This window comes from Aquarana catesbeiana, linkage group LG02 (genome assembly GCF_042186555.1).
Source record: "Aquarana catesbeiana isolate 2022-GZ linkage group LG02, ASM4218655v1, whole genome shotgun sequence".
Taxonomy (NCBI): Eukaryota; Metazoa; Chordata; class Amphibia; order Anura; family Ranidae; genus Aquarana; species Aquarana catesbeiana.
Genome location: NC_133325.1, coordinates 48408456 through 48429671, shown reverse-complemented (window position 1 = coordinate 48429671; position 21216 = coordinate 48408456). Strand labels below are relative to the sequence as shown.

The 21216-nt window shown below is 48.6% G+C and overlaps 1 protein-coding gene across 1 annotated transcript in view; it reads left to right on the top strand.

Moving 5' to 3' along the window:
* CAPN5 (calpain 5) overlaps nt 1-20347 on the top strand; it is a gene marked incomplete at its 3' end in the record, with an annotated part of 152183 nt that extends 131836 nt beyond the window's left edge. The window contains 4 exon segments of the mRNA XM_073612855.1: nt 3487-3679; nt 9955-10148; nt 11684-11761; nt 20152-20347. Coding sequence (XP_073468956.1) covers nt 3487-3679; nt 9955-10148; nt 11684-11761; nt 20152-20347 — 661 coding nt within the window.
* Nucleotides 20348-21216: the final 869 nt, after the last annotated feature.

Here is a 21216-nt window from a genome sequence, read left to right as displayed (position 1 = left end):
CTGAATAAATTAGTTTTCAAGGATCACATAAAGGTAGATAGGGTAGAATCGGATATACTGGGGTAGGGAGTTCCAGAGGATGGGAGGGGTTCTGGAGAAATCCTGAAGACTAGCATGGAAGGAAGTAACAAGGGAGCTAGATAACGAGATGTTTTTGGGAGGAGCGAAGTGGACGATTGGCGTGAGATCTCGAGATGGATGGCTTTGTGCACTGTGATTAGTATCTTGGACTTCATACGTTGGGCTAGTGGAAGCCAGAGTTGAGATTGGCAGGGCAGTCACAGATTGGTTAGTAAGGTGTATATTATCTGGCAACAGCATCCACAATAAACTGAAGAGGGGATAGTCTGTGTAAAGGTAGGCCAGTGAGGAGGGAATTGCCCAGTAGTCAAGGTGGGGACACCTGCGCATCCCCCATGGGGGTAAACGTGACCCTTGCATGGGTGTTCACTGTAGTTTACACCTGTGAGCGAGGCCTAAGAGGTTATTATTAAATGAGGAAATGCAGATTGAGCTCTTATGCATTTTGAAGACAGAATACAAAATTTCAAAAATTTACTTTTTTCAAGCCAGGCTCTCTTTGTTGCTTTTGCCGTTTCCTATAGGATAACTAAACCGAAAAACAAAAATGTAATCTACTGCAGCTTTCTAGCCCTTGGATGTGATGTCTGTCTTAAGCTGCCCATAGATGGGTAAAAATTTGGCCGGTTCAGCAGGTACTTTCCATCAATGGGCAGGCTGGTTGTACTGAAGTTGATCAACTGTTCGACCTTTAGTACAACCAGCCTGTCATGGTTTTTTTTTTTTTTTTTTTTGGTTCAATCACTGTCGGTGGCTTTATCCACTGGCAGTGATCATTGTACTCTGACAGTGGGGAAATCTCCTGCTGTGTCCGAATTCCAAAGCTTCCCAAGAGTGAGGGAACACTGACTGTGTTGATGGGGGAATTGAGCAATTGCTCAAAGTGGTTCTAGAGGCTGAAGGTTTTTTTACCTTAATGCGGGGCTGCTGTTTAGAAATCATGGGGCCCCGTACAGCCTACCTAACAGGCCCCCCCAAAATTACAAGAATTAAACATTTTTTCTCAATTTTAAAAATGATTTCTTTTTTACATATATATATAATAATTTTTTAACAAAGCTGTTGGAACCCACTTCCAACAGCTTTGTGTGTGTATAAAATATATATATATATATATTTATTAATATTTTCCTCCAACCCTGGTCGAGTTGGATGAAATATCAGGGGTCTAAACAGAGAAAAGAATTAAAGACACAGATTCTTCAGTTCCTCTCTCTGTAGCCTCAGCTGCACTAAAGATGAATGAACAGGAGACAGAAACTCCTGTTCATTCATAAACTGAAGCATAGTAAACACCAGCTATCAATGGACACAGGAGCAATCAGTACAAATCGCTTACTGTGCCCAATTCAGAAAAGGAAGGGGCTGGTAAATTGCATATTTACCGGTCCCCCCCCCATCTGCCTGTGCGCCTGCGGCGGGAGAAGGAAGCTGGCGGCGCTGCGAGGGGATGAGGAGGGGCCTGGGGGAGATCAGATGTGGGCAGCCCAGGGAAGGGAATCGGTGGGACAGGAGGACATTGGCAGAACAATACACTGTGTCTGTGTCTTTCCCTCCAGCAGCTGAAAGTTGGTGGGAGGGGGAGAGGGAGAAACTGGATTTCAGTTACTGGAGGGAGAGACACCAACAGAGTACATTGTGCTGTAATTTTCCTGCTACACCGATCCCCCTGCTGTCCAGGCCCTCTGTGTGCCCTGGCCCCCTACAGGAGACCTGGTGGTACCCCCCTTTCGGCAGCCCTGCTTTTGTGTATTCTATTTATGAAGGTAAACCCTCGGTATGCAGCTCCCCCTACAGCCCCCTCTAATACTTGCCCGATCATGATCCAGCGATGTGCATGAAAGTGGGGCCGAGGTCTGTTCTGAGTATGGGGACACAGAGTGGGGCTCGGGAGCGAGTATGCACAAGTGCCCCCATAGCTTGCTGGGGGAGCTAGGAGTGCCGCCGGGGGACCCAAGAGGAGGAGGATCGGGGCTGCTCTGTGGAAAACCATTACACAGAGCTGGTAAGTATGATATGCTTGTTATTTTGAAAAAATAAAAAGAACATCTTTTAATATAACTTTAATGTATGAATGAATGTGTGAATTTGTGTGAGAAAATTGTATACATAGTTAAATAGTTGTTAAGGTTGCATAAAGACATCGGTCCATTTAGTTCAACCTGTGTGGGTGGGTGTGTGTAGGTATTCTGTCCCTACCATTTCCCATATGCCTGAATATTGTGTTCAGTGAGATGTCCATCCTAAAGGATTTTATGAAATTAGCTACTTTTCCCACTGCAACCACCGATTGTGGAAGGGAGTTACACATCCTTAACGCTCTAACAGTAAAAAAAAAAGTGGGGGGTCGGTGGGCACAGGTGGCTGCGTATGATGGGCACAGTGAGGCTGCAATTGATGATGGGAATGGTTCAGTATTTTTCAGTTTGCGCCCACCCCAAAAATTTTGAGCACCAGCCGCCACTGGTTTGGGGTGCTGTTAACATTTCATTGGCACCCGCATGCTGATTGCGTTCGAATATGGTCAGAAGCACAAAATGCATATTTCTGGTGTGAACCAGCCCTTTGTGTTGGTCACAGAAAAAAATTCCAAATGAACTAGAAAGACATGTACGAAGCTGGACAGAAATGTAAGCGGAGGACATACATGACGGGGTCGAAGTAACTACCAGACTACAACAGGTTAGGTGCTGATTAGATAGGATAAACTGGCTCTTACCTGATTGAATGAGCTACGGGAGGTTGGGGAGGAGCTGGATAGAAAATAGTTGAGGGGAGGAGCGAAGGGGAATGGCGGGTTGGAAATCGTTGAAGGAACGTCCCTCCCACCCTGGTGGAAGAGGTCTGTTTGCTGTGGTGGAAGATGATGGTCGTTTGCGGTTGGAATCCTTGACGAGAGTATACAACATGAGGTATTTTATGAAACGGTGGGACCCATCTCAGGTATGGAATCCTCCCGGTTGGTCTGGTTCAGTCTAGACTACCAGGTAGTAAGGTGGTAGGGGTCTGTGGTTAGTTGGTAAGTCCACAAGGTGGTGTTTGGCGGCTGGGGACAGAACCTAACTTGGTGGTACCGCAGATTGCAAAGTTGGGGGAGATGGTGTCGTCATGGATCTGCAACCAGTTGTTCGTCTTGGAGCTGGAGTATTTAAAAATGTTTAACTATGGCTTTGAGTTGTTAAAAGGCCGAACCACCCATTTAAATCCAATACAGTGTCCTTATTTAAGATAAAGGGGATTGTATGGTACAAGTTTGAGTTGGGGTAGTAAGTTATCTGAACTACCCTAGTCAAGTGTAACTCTTCTAAACAATAATGGTTGGAGTAAGGCTTTAAAAGGCAGTCTAATTGGAACGTGAAGTATCCTCATCCCAACTCCCCTAAACATCTTTCTTCTGATTACCAGGCTGGCGGGATGCTACGAGGCTCTTGATGGCGGGAACACAGCGGACGCCCTTGTTGATTTCACCGGCGGGGTCTCCGAACCCGTCGAGCTCCTAGAAGGACAATACTCCACGGACGTCAATGAGAGGAATGAACTTTTCGAGCGAGTCCTGAAAGTGCATAATCGCGGAGGCCTAATCAGCTGCTCCATCAAGGTTGGTCTTTGTTCCGCTAATAGAACGCTCAAATGAATGTAAAATGTCATGCCAGCGGGAGATCGGCTGTTTAACTCGTGTTAATAAGAGCTTTTACCTCCTCTCATGAATAGAAATGTCACTTGTAATCAAAACAGGGGGTCTGGACGCGGAATACCGCATTACTGAGAACCACTGAGCTTGTTAAAGGGGACCTGTCATGTGTTTTTAATGAGTGCTGAAAGGTGGTGAATCAGAATTGTGTTTGCGTGAAAATACATTTAGATTTCTTGCAGTATTTGATGCGCCTTGTCTGATTTCCAGCACACTGGGGGACATTTACTAAAACTGAAGAGTGCAAAATCTGGTGCAACTCTGCACAGAAACCAATCGGCTTCCAGGTTTTAGCCCACGTTCACATTGGGCCAATTTGGCATGTGATTTTACACGTCAAGTCGCATGCAAAATCGGCGGCTGTTGCCAGCAATGGCACTGTCTTAATCGACACGGACTTTGCGGCGCTGCACAGGGCTATCTTAATGAGCGGGCACCGCCCAGGGGCCCCAGCTGCATGAGGGGCCCCTGCACTTTACCTGTCCCCTTGTAAACATGTACTGCTCTGCTTTGCTAAGTCGATCGGGTCACCAGCGGTGCGGGGGAGGCTGCCTGTAACACTCCCCTGCCATTTATTCAAGTTAGGCTGTCCCTCAGGAAACTTCACTATCTCTCTTGAGGTGGCCGTGGTCTGTGGCCGGAGTCGGGGGTGTGGCTGCCTCCTCCACTCCTCCCAAAGACTCATTCACTCAAGCTGAGGAAGAGAGACCAGAACAGCACAGGAGAGTTTGTATCCAGGAATGCTGTGACTGACTGAGCGCATTGTCACTGCATACAGCCCTAACCTGCCACTATTTCACCCTATACTATCCAAACCTACCACTATCCTGCCCTACACTACCCACATGTGCCACTATACATCCCTATACTAACCACATGTGCCACTATACCTCCCTATACTAACCACATCTGCCACTATACCTCCCTATACTACCCACATCTGCCACTATACCTCCCTATACTACCCACATCTACCACTATACTGCCCTATACTACCCACATCTACCACTATACCTCCCTATGCTACCCACATCTACCACTATACCGCCCTATACTACCCACATCTACCATTATACCTCCCTATATTACCCACATCTACTATTATACCTCCCTATACTACCCACATCTACCATTATACCTCCCTATACTACCCACATGTGCCACTATACCTTCCTATACTACCCACATCTGCCACTATACCTTCCTATACTACCCACATCTGCCACTATACCTTCCTATACTACCCACATCTGCCACTATACCTTCCTATACTACCCACATCTGCCACTATACCTTCCTATACTATCCACATCTGCCACTATACCTTCCTATACTATCCACATCTACCACTATACCACCTATACTACCCACATCTACCACTATACCACCTATACTACCCACATCTACCACTATACCACCCATATCTACCACTATAAAGCCCTATACTACTCATATCTACCACTATACCACCTATACTACCCACATCTACGACTATACTGCCCTATGCTACCCAAACCTGCCACTATACTACCCAAACCTGCCACTATACCACCTGTACTACCCAAACCTTCCACTATACCACCTATACTACCCAAACCTGACACTATACATTACTACATCCTATACTGTACCCTGCTGACTTCCCCTTTTACTGTGTCCTCCAACCCCCCTGTACTGTGCCCTCCTGCTCCCCGTACTGTGTACAGTCATACATAAATACAGGCCACTGATAGGCTGGAAGAGGCATTTATGACAGGGGGCAGTGTGTACAGGGAGGGGGATAGTTTCAAAAAGGAGTGGGAGCAGTGTGTACAGGGAAAGAGAGTCGGTGTATACAGAGGGTAAGTGTATATGGGGGGGGGGGGGCGGCAGTGGGTAGAGAAGGCAACACAGGGTGTATTGGGGTGAATTTAATTTGGGATAATTGCCTGGTTGTGCGTATTTCTTGTTTCTAATCTGACTCAAAAGCCACACCCAATATGTAGCATAGGTCACTACCTCCCTGGTAGAGGCCCAGTGCATTACTTTGCCCAGGGGCCCATGATGTTATTAAGATGGCCCTGGCGCTGCACCTATTCACAAAAGTAGTTGAGGAGGGGTTCCTTGGGTGGAAGCTAGAGATAGCCTTTGAGGGAGCTCCCCAGACTGGGGAGGGGGTGACTTTGGACCTGGGCTCGGGTGCGGACAGGCAGGGCCGGCCCAAGACATTGTGCTGCCTGGGCCCAAGAATGAAATGCTGCCCCCCCCAAAAAATCACGCACACCAAATGGCCCCCACATTCATTATTTTATATAATGTTAACTAAAATGTAATTTATCAGAAAATCAGATTAAAAATGTCATAAATCTATTCCCTATGTTGTAGACGCTATAAATTTTACACAAACCAATCAATATACACTACTTGTTGCGATTTTTTTTTTTTTTTTTTTTTTTTAAACCAAAAATATGTAGCAGAATACATATTGGTCTAAACTGATGAAGACATTTTTTTTTATAGCCAAGATCTATAGGAGGGGTTTCCACCATCCCTGCTAAGTTTCATTGTATACAGTATGTCTTATTTTCAGTCTGATGTGCACTTTTTTTTTTTTTTTTAATTTTACCTCCAGTAGTTTATTGTAAATAGTAGTGTGGTGATTATCTATTATACTAAAGATCGTCATGTGGAATTAATAAAAATCAACGGACTTCAGTTGTACCCCACCAGGCCGGCCCCCCATGGACAGTGTGCCTGGCTGTTGAGTTTATCGCCCCATCCCTGCACTTAGAGCACTAAATGGCAGCACTGACAGGCAGCAATGATTGGCACTAATAGAAAACTCTGATAGGCAGCACTGATGGTGCCTGAGCGGCACTGATTGGCGGTGTAGCGTCACATATGGCGACCATCACATTTGGCTACCCGCTGGACTGCGCATGCGCGCCGCCGCCATATGCGTCCCAACACTGTGGTGATCTGCGCTTGCGGAGAATTTTGTGGCCACACCCCTGAGTCCAGGTTCAAACCCCACCATCCAAGTGGACGTAGAGCTAGATTATAATTATTCCAAGCGAGGCCGTGCCCGAAGCGTAGCGAGCCTGCGAGGGGCCCTGTGGCAAAGTGGTCTTACAACAGTGTTGGAACGCATATGGTGGCGTTGCGCATGCGCACTCCAGTGGGTAGCATAATGTGATGGGTAGCCGAATGTGACATGGGCAGCACTGGGCGGCATCGAATGGTACTGACAGAGGAGCTGGAGTTTCACACTAAGGCTGAAATTGACGCTTAGTAAAACTGTTTGTGACACTGTCATGTAATGTAACTAAATGCAGAGGGAGACCGATTGCCAAAATTCAGCGGTGATGTTGGGGATGGGTGGGACCCAGCAGCTATCAAACACCAGCCAATGGGATGGGATCTGGGTGGGCTACTACGTGTATGTGGCCCCGCCCTGTTTCTTAAGCAGCCCAATCATTGACTGCTGTTTGATAGCTGCTGGGTCCCCTCCTGCCCACCCCCAGCATCACTGCTGAGTTTTGCAGCTGGTCTTTCTCTGATGTCGGGGTGGGTGAGACCCAGCAGCTATAAAACACCAGTCAATGATTGGGCTGCTTAAGAAAGGGGGCAGGGCCACAACATAGCAGCCCGTCCAGATCCCATCCCATCCCATTGGCTGGTGTTTGATAGCTGCTGGGTCCCGCCCACCCCGACATTAATGCTCAATTTTGACAGCTGGTCTCTCTCTGCATTCAGTTACATTACATGTCAGCGGCTCTTACAAGCAGAACGATCTGCTCAGTGTGAAAATGTCTCACAGGCAGCAGGGGCTGCACACTCATTGGATGCAGCCTTTCACAGCAGTCCCACCAGGCTGCCCATCTTAAAATGCCGCCTGGGACCATGGGCCCACTGGGTCCCATGGTGGGGCCGGCCCTGCAGACAGGACCCTCTTATGACCCACTGTGGTGTCCTGGACAAGGAGGCACGGGAGCCTGCCCCTAAGGTCCTCCCCTGGTCCTCCCCTGGTCCTCCTCGGTGTCCTCCCCGGTGTCCTCCCCTGGTCCTCCTCAGTGTCCTCCCCTGGTCCTCCTCGGTGTCCTCCCCTGGTCCTCCTCGGTGTGTCCTTCCCCCGCGCTCCTCCTCGGTGTGTCCTTCCCCCGCGCTCCTCCTCGGTGTGTCCTTCCCCCCCCCGCTCCTCCTCGGTGTGTCCTTCCCCCCCCCGCTCCTCCTCGGTGTGTCCTTCCCCCCCCGCTCCTCCTCGGTGTGTCCTTCCCCCCCCCCCGCTCCTCCTCGGTGTGTCCTTCCCCCGCGCTCCTCCTCGGTGTGTCCTTCCCCCCCGCTCCTCCTCGGTGTGTCCTTCCCCCCCCCCGCTCCTCCTCGGTGTGTCCTTCCCCCCCCGCTCCTCCTCGGTGTGTCCTTCCCCCCCCCGCTCCTCCTCGGTGTGTCCTTCCCCCCCCCCCCGCTCCTCCTCGGTGTGTCCTTCCCCCCCCCCGCTCCTCCTCGGTGTGTCCTTCCCCCCCCCGCTCCTCCTCGGTGTGTCCTTCCCCCCCCGCTCCTCCTCGGTGTGTCCTTCCCCCCCCCGCTCCTCCTCGGTGTGTCCTTCCCCCCCCGCTCCTCCTCGGTGTGTCCTTCCCCCCCCGCTCCTCCTCGGTGTGTCCTTCCCCCCCCGCTCCTCCTCGGTGTGTCCTTCCCCCCCCCCCGCTCCTCCTCGGTGTGTCCTTCCCCCCCCGCTCCTCCTCGGTGTGTCCTTCCCCCCCGCTCCTCCTCGGTGTGTCCTTCCCCCCCCCGCTCCTCCTCGGTGTGTCCTTCCCCCCCCGCTCCTCCTCGGTGTGTCCTTCCCCCCCCCCGCTCCTCCTCGGTTTGTCCTTCCCCCCCCGCTCCTCCTCGGTGTGTCCTTCCCCCCCGCTCCTCCTCGGTGTGTCCTCCCCCCCCCGCTCCTCCTCGGTGTGTCCTTCCCCCCCCCGCTCCTCCTCGGTGTCCTTTCTCCCCCCCCGCTCCTCCTCGGTGTCCTTTCTCCCCCCCCCCTCCTCCTCGGTGGTCCTTTCTCCCCCCCCCCTCCTCCTCGGTGTCCTCTCCCCCCCCCCCCCCGCTCCTCCTCGGTGTCCTCTCCCCCCCCCCCCCCCCCCGCTCCCCCCTGCCTCAGATCTGTCTGGATGGAGAGCAGGGGAAGGAGTCGGTAAATCTGTCATTTACTGGCTCCTTCCCTTTTCTGAATGAACAGAGTCATTGATCACTGATTCTGTCCATTCATAACTGAGCATCGTAACCTGTGTTCAGCCTCTGTCTCAGGTTCAGCCTCTGTCTCAGATCCATTCATCTTTAGTGCATCTGAGGCTACAGAGAAAGGGACTGGGGAATCTGTCCTTGGTCCCTTTCTCCTGTCTCAAATGGGAGATGTCGGGTCTATTTAGACCTCTAATATATCACCAAAGCCCCCCCACACACACACACACACACACACACACACAGGGTTGATTTTTTTTCCTTTTATTAAAATTTTTTTTTTAATATTTAAAAGTAAAATTGTAAAAATAATAAATTAAAATATAAAATAAAAAAAAAACTGACGCTGTCCACTCCCCCCCCCCCCCCCCCAAAAAAAAAGAAAGCATTGTAAAAAAAATAAATTGTAAAAACATAATTTAAAAACTGTCACCGTCCGCGCCTCATCAGTGCACCTATCGGTGCCCATCAGTGCTGCATATTAGCTACTGTCACATGACATTAAAAAAAGTATCGGTAATTCATATCAGCGAGTACTTGAATAAAAGTATCTGTACTTGTACTCTGTCTTTAAAAAAGTTGCATCAGTGTAACCCTAGTTACAACCTTTGTAAGGTATCCCCTTGGTCCATCACTTCCTGCGCTGGGACATGAAACTGAAAGGTTTGGTCCAGGCTCCACTCTTAATTGAAGCTTAACATTTCACTACCATTTCCTATTAGTTTTACAGAGTAAGTAAAACCTAAACTGCAGTTTTTACTGATGCGTTTCTTTTGAAAATTCTTTCCATTTTCTCAGTGTTTGAAGTGCTGTGGCAAGAGCTAATACTCTAAACTGCACATGTCTGTTCAGAGTCATGGTAATGCCACCTGGGATGGATCTTTACCTCTGATGGGTTCTTATAAGCAGTGCCTCTAAATATAAACTCATCCCATTGTCTGAAATCTTATCTGTAAATGCATTTTTCTTTTCTCTAGGCAACTACGGTGGCTGACATGGAAGCGCGGCTGTCTTGCGGCCTAGTAAAGGGCCACGCCTACGCTGTGACGGATGTACGGAAAGTGCGCTTGGGCCATGGGCTACTGGCTTTTTTCAAGTCTGAGAAACTGGATATGATCAGAATGCGCAATCCGTGGGGTGAACGAGAGTGGAACGGGCCGTGGAGTGACAGGTAATTCCGCACCAATCACAAGTGTTTCCAAAAACTTCAGGCAAATGTGTGCCGCCAACACAAACTAATGAAGGTGTTCTGAGTGCCCCTAGTCACCTAGTGAATCAGATTGTGCAGTGTGATTGGGCCGTGTCTAGATACTTGTCCTGAAAGTAAATCGAGGATTGCAGTTATCTTGACCCCCACCTTCAGAAAAATGCTGGTTGCCTGGCTGCCTCTGGGTTCAATTAATTTGAGTCACTGACCTGAAACGACTTTGCACATCAAGAGTTCTGACTTTACTAGTTCCAGGTCAGTGACTCCTAAAGTATTGAAGCCAGAGGGTTAGCATAACAGCCAGACAGGAAGGGATAAGCAACTCCAGACAGTAATTTTAAGGGCTCATTAAGGGTGCATTCACACCTGAACGTATCGTCTTTTGAGCGCTTTTCCGGCTTTTTTTTTTTTTGGGCGTTTTTTGCACGTTTGTATGCAGCGTTTTTGGGCTTAGGCATTTTTTTTTTATTAGCCAATAGAGAAAACTATTATCTGTTGCATCAATTGTTGATAGGTATTTCAGCTTTTTTTTAGCTTTTATTTCTTCTTTTATTATTCATTTATTATAATGTTTTTTCATTAGGGTAAGGGGTTCTAGTTCAGTTTAGGTTAGGAGTTGGGGTTAGGGTTAATATTTTTTTTTATTTATGTGATGATGATTAGAATAATAATAAATGTAAAATAAATACACAAATAAAAATCATAATAAATTCTATAAATTAATACGAAGTAATAAATAATTAACCCTTAACTTTAACCCTTTCATTTCATTCTTTTTTTTTTCTTATTTTAAGTTTTTCGGGTCATTCGTTATGATTGCAATTCGTACATTCAGAAATTCTTACATTCGGAAATTTGGAAATTCGAAATTAAAAAATTTGAAAATCTGAAATGACTATTAAATTATAGGTATTGAAATTTCCTTTCAAATTTGGCTGTTAGTGAACGTAACAAATACTAATTTATCCAAAGTTACAAATTATCCGAAATAACGAATGCGGCATCTAAACAAATGGAACGGAAGAAATGAATAATAAATAATAATAATAATGTTTTTATTATTATTCATTACGTTCCATCCGTTTAGATACGGCATTCGTTATTTCATAACTTCGGATAAATTTGTATTCGTTACGTTCACTAACAGCCAAATTTGAAAGGAAATTCCAATGCCTATAAATTAATAGTTAGTAATAGTTAAGTTATTATTAGTTAATTATTATTTCAGATTTATGAATGTACGAATTTACGAATGTATAAATTTACGAATTTTTGAATATTCAAATTTACGAATATTCTGAAAAAATAGTTAAAGGGGTTTTCGTTCATTTTGATATTTCCGAATTAACAAATTTGTTGAAGTTCTTTAAAAAACAAATTCAAAACGAATTGCACACATCTACTTGCGGTGATATTCGTGCAGTTACAGAAAAGATGGATTGGGAGAGTGGTGAACGTACCTGTCCTCTGTGTCACACGGCTGTCTGTTCCCTCCACAGCTCAGAGGAATGGCAAAAAGTGAGCAAGAGCGAGCGGGAAAAACTTGGCGTGACCGTGGAGGATGACGGTGAATTCTGGTAAGTCCTCTGCTAGTAAAATCTTTGGGTATTTGTATGTAAAATGATGGTATAATAAAACCTAAATTCAGAGCCGTAACTAGAACCTTCAGGGCCCCGGTGCAAGAAACCATGAAGGGCCCTTCCCCCTGATCCCGGGGCCCTTTCCCACTCCCAGAGTCCAGTTTCAAGTGCAACCTTTGCGACCCTGATAGTTCCACCACTGGTGTCAGCCCTGAGCGTGTCACTTGCCACGTTGCCTGCTACCAGATGCAGTGCTCTAAGCGCCACCACAGATGGAGTGCGTCCATGCTACTCTGAATCGGTGATTCGGCCATTTACAGAAGATCAGTTCTCGTGGAGGCCGAAGGAAAGAAAAGAGGCGGAGCCTGGGTGGCAATAAAAGCAGCTGCCAATCGAAATCTAGCAGCTCCATTTCTATTGGCAGCCACTTTCATTACCACCCAGGCTCCACCTCTTGTTTCTTCCTCACGAGCGCTGGTCTTCTTTAAAAGGCAGCGGAGACAATTCAATAGTGCCGGCCCCGGACCTCTAGCGGCGGCTCTACTGAAAAATCGGGGAACCGCCAATTTCCAGTGAAATTTCCAAGGACATGGTAAGACCGGGACAAGGATCTAAATACCGTGAAATACGGGACTGTTGGCAACTATTGGTATACCACCAGAAAAATGTCATAAATTCTTTATTAATTTCCCTGTGAGAGTCCTGTAGGACATTTTGCTCACGATATCAGGTATCCCACATGTAAAGCTCTACAGCAGAGGTTACCTTGTATTCTATACACCTGCTACCATCCCAGTAATTGGTACTCTATTGGTACTGTAGATGGATGTTCGCAAATTAATTCTTTAATACTGTAAAAGACACTGGGGATGTGCCCTGGATGGCAGGTATGTCTCAACGTTATTTGAGTTGTGGTCCCCTTTAAGTCGCGGTCCCCCCTGCATCCAAGTTTGAGTTGCGGCCCCCCCTACATCCATGCAGGGTGAGGGATTCTAGGGTAGTCCTGCTGGAGAGGACTGGTTTACAGTACTCTCTGGATTGGGAAGTCCTCATTTGGGACCCAGAATTTGGAGACTCGGAGAGACTTTGGGTTGGACAGAACCTCCAAGTCCTGATTACAGGGACTTTGGTCTTGATAGGTGCTACCTCTTCTTAGGCCTTCCCTGCAAGTGTGTTAACCCTATCTGTGAGGTAAAGTGGAGTAGTTCACAGCTGTGACTATCTGGAGACATGTTTTTGTTGAGCTCCTATGGCCTTTACTGTACCCCTGAAGCAGACAGGAACCCATTGTGGGACTGGTAAATTGGCAGTGAGCCGTTATGTTGTCTTGATTATACAAGGATTATGGACGGTTTGCTTTATTTTTGCTGAAGAACACTGCGTTTGTTCTTGTTTTGAGAGTCCAGTAAAGACTGTTACTTTTACCAACGGCTGGTGATCTCGGGCCCTCCAGGATTGGGAAGTCCAGGAAGTTTATTTCTGTTCGTGAGTGAGTCAGAGTTGTTGAATTCCCTATGAAAATGGGAAAGATCCTTCTCATTTGCAGTCCAGATAATTTAAAATATCATCAATGAAGGAGAAGTAGTCCATGGGTTAAACATTGAAAAAACACTCTTCATTGCCATTAAGTATCGACGAACATTCTTAGGGCATCACTTTAGGCCTTTATTAGTTTGGCCACTATTTGCCCTCTGAGAGGTTTATTTTAAGCATTATTTGCATCTAAACGGAGCACATTACAGAGCCCTAATTTAATTTAAAAGTCCTACAAATTCTTGGTTTCCCCAGTAATCATTGATGTCTTATTCCCAACCCCATTTTTGCTTTTAACTTTTTGCTTTTTCAGATATCTCCCAGACACAGTGGGGCTGATTTATTAAAACGGGAGAGTGCAAAATCTGGTGCAGCTCTGCATGGAAACCAATTCGCTTCCAGGTTTTATTGTCAAAGCTTAAGTGCACAAGCTGAAGTTAGAAGCGATTTGGCCACCATGCACAGCTGCACCAGGTTCTGAGTGCTCCTGATTTAGTAAATGTCCCCCATTGGGTCTTCTTCCTCTTTAGATCTTCTTCCAGCATTGGGTAATGCTCAAAGATGCAGAGAGCATCACCTATATGATGATGTTAGCACCACTCTCTAGTTAGGGGGCAGTCCCATGATGTCCCAGTATGTCCTCAGTAGGGATGAGCCGAACACCCCCCGGTTCGGTTCGCACCAGAACCTGCGAACGGACCGAAAGTTCGCACGAACGTTAGAACCCCATTGACGTCTATGGGACTCGAACGTTCGAAATCAAAAGTGCTCATTTTAAAGGCTAATTTGCATGGTATTGTCCTAAAAAGGGTTTGGGGACCCGGGTCCTACCCCAGGGGACATGTATCAATGCAAAAAAAACTTTTAAAAACGGCCGTTTTTTCGGGAGCAGTGATTTTAATGATGCTTAAAGTAAAAAAAAAAAAAGTGAAATATTCCTTTAAATATCGTACCTGGGGGGTGTCTATAGTATGCCTGTAAAGTGACGCGTGTTTCCCGTGTTTAGAACAGTCCCTGCACCAAATGTCATTTTTAAAGGAAAAAATCTAATTTAAAACTGCTTGCGGGTTTAATGTAATGTCGGGTCCTGGCAATATGGATGAAAATCAGTGAGACAAACGGCATGGGTACCCCCCAGTCCATTACCAGGCCCTTTGGGTCTTGTATGGATATTAAGGGGAACCCCGCACCCAAATTAAAATAAGGAAAGGTGTGGGGCCACCAGGCCCTATATACTCTGAACAGCAGTATACAGGCTGTAGGTTTGTTGTTAAGTAGAATCTCTTTGTAATTTTGAACGGGTACATTTTTAACGTGTTTAGCTCCAGCCAAAAAATCTTTTTTAAGCTTTTTGGAAAACATAGGGAAGGGTTATCACCCCTGTGACATTTGTTTTGCTGTCTTTCCTCCTCTTCAGAAGATTTCACCTCACTTTTTGTCCCAATGGATTGGAAAGCATCAGTGGAAAGGAGAAATGTTTTTCCCATATTAACTCTTACAGGAGAGAATTTCCCTTCCTAGGGGTAGATTTCACTTCCTGTTGTCTCCTTCCGTTTGCAAGTAGGAGTCGTTTGTAAGTTAGTTGTTTGAAAGTAGGGTCCTGCCCTATATACTCAGCAGAAATTTGGGCCTTAGGTGTTGCTGTGGCCACAACACTGTAAGCCCTCACAGGGCTCTGCTGTGAAATATTAGATCAAGAATTGTAATTACATGCCCCTGTTGAACAGGAGCTGAAAAATTAGGCCTTAGGCACTGGTGCTGGTGCCACAACACTGCAACCCCTCACAGACACTCTAGTTGGAATGCAGGAACGAGCCCTGCTGCAAAGTATTGCATCAAAAATTGTAATTACACGCCCCTGTTAAACAAGGGCTGAAAAATTGGGCCTTAGGCACTGGTGCTGGTGCCACAACACTGCAACCCCTCACAGACACTCTAGTTGGAATGCAGGAACGAGCCCTGCTGCAAAGTATTACATCAAAAATCGTAATTACACGCCCCTGTTAAACAGGGGCTGAAAAATTGTGCCTTAGGCACTGGTGGTGGCACCCAGAACCAAAAATGTTCTTACAAGCTATCAGCGTGATGATTGAGGAGTAAGAGGATAATTACTCAAGGATAGTCACTCAGCATCAGCATAGGCAGTCTTTGAAGGGATCTGAGATTTCAAAAAAAATTATTCGGTTACATCAGCATCAGGTGCTTGGTAGCTGGTGGTGATCCAAGACTCATTCATTTTTATGAAGGTCAGTCGATCGACCATGTCAGTGGACAGACGCACCCTGTGATCGGTTACCACGCCTCCAGCAGCACTGAATGTGCGTTCCGAAAGAATGCTGGATGCAGGACAGGCCAGTAGCTCAATTGCATACTGTGCAAGCTCTGGCCAGTGATCCATCCTCAAGACCCAGTAACCCAGAGGATTTTCGGTGGGAAAGGTGTCCAAGTCTGATCTTGCCCCTAGGTATTCCTGCACCATGTAAAACAGACGCTGGCGATGGTTGCTGGAACCGATCATACCTTGGGGCTGCGGACCAAAAAATTGTCTGAACGCATCGGTCAGACGGCCACCTTCTCCACCGCTCCTTCTTTGACTGACTGAAGCCTCAGCAACACGTTGTCCAGAAACAGGAGTTTGTAACCTCCCAGTCTCTGGGAACGCATTGCACAGACCTTTCTGCAAGGTCTCCCGAAGATGTTTCATCCTCTGCTCCCTCTGCGATGGCAAGATAAGGTCCGCAACCTTACCCTTGTAACGTGGATTCAAGGAGGGTTGCCAGCCAGTATTGGTCCTTCTCCTTGATACCACGAATACGAGGATCCTTACGCAGGCTTTGCAGGATCAGGGAGGCCATGCAGCGTAGGTTTGCTGAGGCATTCGGCCCGGAGTCCTCTGGGTCACTAAGGACGACATGGTCCACAGCCACCTCCTCCCAGCCACGTACAAGTCCATGTGTTTCTTGGGACTGATCCCTTAAAGACTGCTGCTGATGCTGAGTGCCAGGCTCCACCTCCATACTGACACAATCTTCCTCCTCCTCCTCCTCCTCCTCTTCCTCCTCGTCCTCTTCCTGTGTGATCGGCGGGCACGCAGGAACACTGTCTGGATAAAGGGGGCCTTGAGAGCTAAGGAAGTCCTCCTCTTCCTGCCTCTGTTCTGCCTCAAGTGCCCTGTCCATTATTCCACGCAGCGTGTGCTCCAACAGGTGGACAAGGGGGACAGTGTCACTGATGCATGCACTGTCACTGCTCACCATCCTCGTGGCCTCCTCGAATGGTGACAGGACAGTGCATGCATCCCTGATCATGGCCCACTGGCGTGGGGAAAAAAAACCAAGCTCCCCTGACCCTGTCCTGGTGCCATAGTCGCACAGGTACTCATTGATGGCCCTCTGCTGCGTGTGCAGCCGCTGCAGCATGGCCAACGTTGAGTTCCACCTGGTGGGCATGTCACAGATTAGGCGGTTCTTGGGCAGGTTAAACTCCTTTTGGAGGTCCGTCAGCCGAGCACTGGCATTATATGACCGGCGGAAATGCACACAGACTTTCCTGGCCTGCCTCAGGACATCCTGTAAGCCCGGGTACCTGCCCAAGAACCGCTGCACCACCAAGTTAAGGACGTGAGCCAAACAGGGCACATGGGTCATTTGTCCCTGTCGGAGGGCAGAGAGGAGGTTGGTGCCATTGTCGCAAACCACCATTCCTGCCTTAAGTTGGCGTGGCGTCAACCACCTCTGAACCTGCCCCTGCAGAGCTGACAGAACCTCTGCCCCAGTGTGGCTCCTGTCCCCCAAGCACACCAGCTCAAGCACCGCATGGCATCTTTTGGCCTGCGTACTTGCGTAGCCCCTTGAACGACTACGGAGCACCGCTGGTTCCGAGGAAGAGGCCATGGAGGAAGAAGAGGAGGGGGTGGAGGAGAGAAGTGTGTCACAATCATTAGCATTTTGGAGGCGTGGTGGCGGAACAACCTCCAACACTACTGCACCTTGTCCTGCATCCTTCCCAGCTGCCAGCAGAGTCACCCAATGCGCCGTGAAACTTAGGTAACGTCCCTGTCCATGCCTGCTGGACCATGAGTCAGCGGTAATATGCACCTTACCGCTGACCGCCCTGTCCAGCGAGGCATGGACATTGCCTTCCACATGCTGGTAGAGAGCCGGAATTGCCTTCCGTGAGAAAAAGTGGCGTTTGGGTACCTGCCACTGAGGAACCGCACATTCCACAAACTCACGGAAGGGGGCAAGAGTCTACCAACTGAAAAGGCAGCAGTTGAAGTGCTAGCAATTTTGCCAAGCTAGCATTCAACCGTTGGGCATGTGGATGGCTAGGAGCAAACTTCTTTCGGCGGTGCAGCAGCTGGGGCAGGGAAATTTGCCTGGTACAATCTGACGTCGGTGTACCAAAATCAGATTACCCACAAGTACGTGGCTGTGACACACCTAATTCTACACCTTCATTCCTCTCAGTGCAGGTCTCAGAGAGGACTGAAGGTCTAGTGGGGTTGGAAATCTCAGCTGATGAGGAGCAAGCAGAGGTCCTCTTTGTTCTTTGGTGTGGGTCTTTTAGATACGCTTGCCAACGAACTGCATGGCAGGTCAACATATGTCTGGTCAAGCATGTGGTACCCAAGCGGGAGATGTTTTGGCCACGCGAGATACGCTTGAGACATATGTTGCAAATAGCAGCGGTGCGATCTGATGCACTCGTCTCAAAAAAGGCCCACACCAAAGAACTTTTTGAATAACGCGCAGAGACTGCAGCGCCCTGCACATGTGGAGCTTTGGGGTGTGATGCAGTCAATGTGCTGCCCTTAGGCTGGCCCCTGGAGGGCATCCTGCCTCGTTGGTGATGTGCCGCCTCCTCCTCCTCCTCTCCTCCTATCAGGCACCCACGTTGAGTCAGTGACCTCATCATCCCCTCCCTCCTCATCACTGGAGCAAACCTGGCAGTATGCTGCAGCAGGGGAGCATGACTGCCAGATTGCTGTCCTTCTTGGGCACCCCCTCTGTCCGTGCTCGTGTTACTGCCTTCATCGAGCTCAGTATCATCATCAGAGCCTTCCAAACGCTGGGCATCCTCCTGGAGCATGTACCCAACACTGTGGTCAAACAGTTCGAGGGACTCCTCAGGAGGACATGGTGGGGCTAGGGAAGGAGTCACTGATGACATTGAGCCAAGGGAAGAGGCCGCTGCTTTGCCAGACAAAGTACCCTGGGCATGGGTGAGAGAGGATGAGGAGGATGAGGACGGCTTGGTCATCCACTCGACCAAGTCTTCCGCATGTTGCGGCTCAACATGGCCAGCTGCCGAAAAAAAGGCCAAGCGTGTCCCATGGCCACGTACTGATGAGGATGCACCCTCTTCACGACCAGCACTAGACACAGAGCCTGCTTGCCCTCTCTTATTGACTTGTGACTGTCTGCCTCTCCTTCTTGGTCTTCCAGACATACTAATGGCCTGTAGCTGCACTAAGCTGGGATATATATATATATATGTACTGATACTGCAGCTAGCAAAATCAACTGCCTGCCTGTAGTATGAGAACACCACCAACCTTCTACAGGTAGCTTTAGCTGAACACTGTGAGCAGGGCGCACCCCACTAACTTGTAGGTTTAGCAGAACACTGTGAGCAGGACGCACTGCACTAACTGTAAATAGTCTAGCTGCCTGACTGTGGTACTAATAGGATCAAAAGAACACCAGCAATTTTCTTTAAAATACTGTAACAAGACAAGCCTGCCTGTCAGTAAGAAGATAACAGGAACGGATCTAGCTGAACACTGTGAGCAGGACGCACCCCACTAGCTTGTAGGTTTAGCTGAACACTGTGAGGTGGACGCACCCCACTAACTTGTAGGTTTAGCTGAACACTGTGAGCAGGACGCACCTCACTTACTTGTAGGTTTAGCAGAACACTGTGGGCAGGACTCACTGCACTAACTGTAAATAGTCTAGCTGCCTGACTGTGGTACTAATAGGATCAAAAGAACACCAGTAATTTTCTTTAAAATACTGTAACAAGACAAGCCTGCCTGTCAGTAGGAATATAACAGGAACGGATCTAGCTGAACACTGTGAGCAGGACGCACTGCACCAAATGTAAATAGTCTAGAAGATAACAGGAACGGATCTAGCTAAACTGAATACAGTGTGTATATATATATATATATGCAACACCTGGGATGCATATATATACACAATACACTTTAAGTGCAGCTAACTGACTGACTGTTCTGCCTAATCTAGCTAACTCAAATGAAATGACACTGTGTCTCTCTCTCTCTCTCTCTCTAAGCACACCGGAACACACTGCACAGGGCCGCCGTGCAGGCGGCCTTATATAGTGTGGGGCGTGTACTAAATCCCCTGAGCCATAATTGGCCAAAGCCTCCTTGGCTTTGGCCAATTATGGCTCTCTGTTAAGGCGGCGCTGTGATTGGCCAAGCATGCGGGTCATAGTGCATGCTTGGCCAATCATCAGCAAGCAATGCACTGCAATGCGGCAGTGAATTATGGGCCGTGACGCGCCACACGAATTTGGCGCGAACGGCCCATATCGTTCGCAATTCGGCGAACGATCGAACAGCCGATGTTCGAGTCGAACATGGGTTCGACTCGAACACGAAGCTCATCCCTAGTCCTCAGTCTTGAATGATGCTGGGCAGAAGACTGCGGACATCTTATGGCAGAATTAAATTACTGTAGGAAACGGCATCAGAGGGGAGTTCGGTATTGTAGCCAAAGCTTTTTATTCTGCTGGGGAAACCACTATGTTAAAAAATAAATAAATAAATAACAAAATAGCTTGAGGTATATTTTTAAGTGTTAATACGTTTTGGTGTTTTTCAGGATGACGTTTGAAGATTTCTGCAAATATTACACAGACATCATCATGTGTAGACTCATAAACACGTCCTATTTGAGCATTCACAAGACTTGGGAGGAAGCTGTGCTGCGTAGTTCTTGGATAAGGCATGAAGACCCTCTAAAGAACCGGTCAGGGGGCTGCCTCAATAACAAAACCACATTTCTCCAGAACCCCCAGGTGAGAACCGACCAGTGGTACTTCAGTAGAGAAGCTCTATTTCTACAACGTTGAGTCCATTGAAAACTGATAGATCATTTTGTGGCATGTTTTGAAAGGCTACATTTCTGGCCACTTGCATGCGTATGATCATGCATAATGACACTGATTCTTTGCAGTGGTCTCAAAACTGTGGCAGACGTGTGGGGGTGCCATTAAATGACCTGCTACAGTGTGAAAACAGCCTAATACTTTAGTACGGGGTCTCCAAACTGTCTAAACAAAGGGGCAGTTTACTGTCCTTCAGAATTTATGGGGGCTAGACTGTTCATTGGGAGTAGAAATTGCCTTGGTGTCAGTGGGATTAAACAATGCATCTTTGGTAATGGGAGGGGCCCCGTCAGCCTCCGGGGGGAGGGGCGGGACACGGGCCCCATAGTCAGCCTCCAGGGGGGGAAGAGGGGCCCCATCGTCAGCCTCCGGGGGGGGGGGGACAGGGGCCCCATCGTCAGCCTGGGGGGGGGGGACAGGGCCCCCCCCCCAGGCTGACGATGGGGCCCCTGTCGTCCCCCCCCCCCCCCCCCCGAGGCTGACGATGGGGCCCCTGTCGTCCCCCCCCCCCCCCGAGGCTGACGATGGGGCCCCTGTCGTCCCCCCCCCCCCCCCCGAGGCTGACGATGGGGCCCCTGTCGTCCCCCCCCCCCCCCAGGCTGACGATGGGGCCCCTGTCGTCCCCCCCCCCCCCGAGGCTGACGATGGGGCCCCTGTCGTCCCCCCCCCCCCCCCCCGAGGCTGACGATGGGGCCCCTGTCGTCCCCCCCCCCCCCGAGGCTGACGATGGGGCCCCTGTCCCCCCCCCCAGGCTGACGATGGGGCCCCTGTCCCCCCCC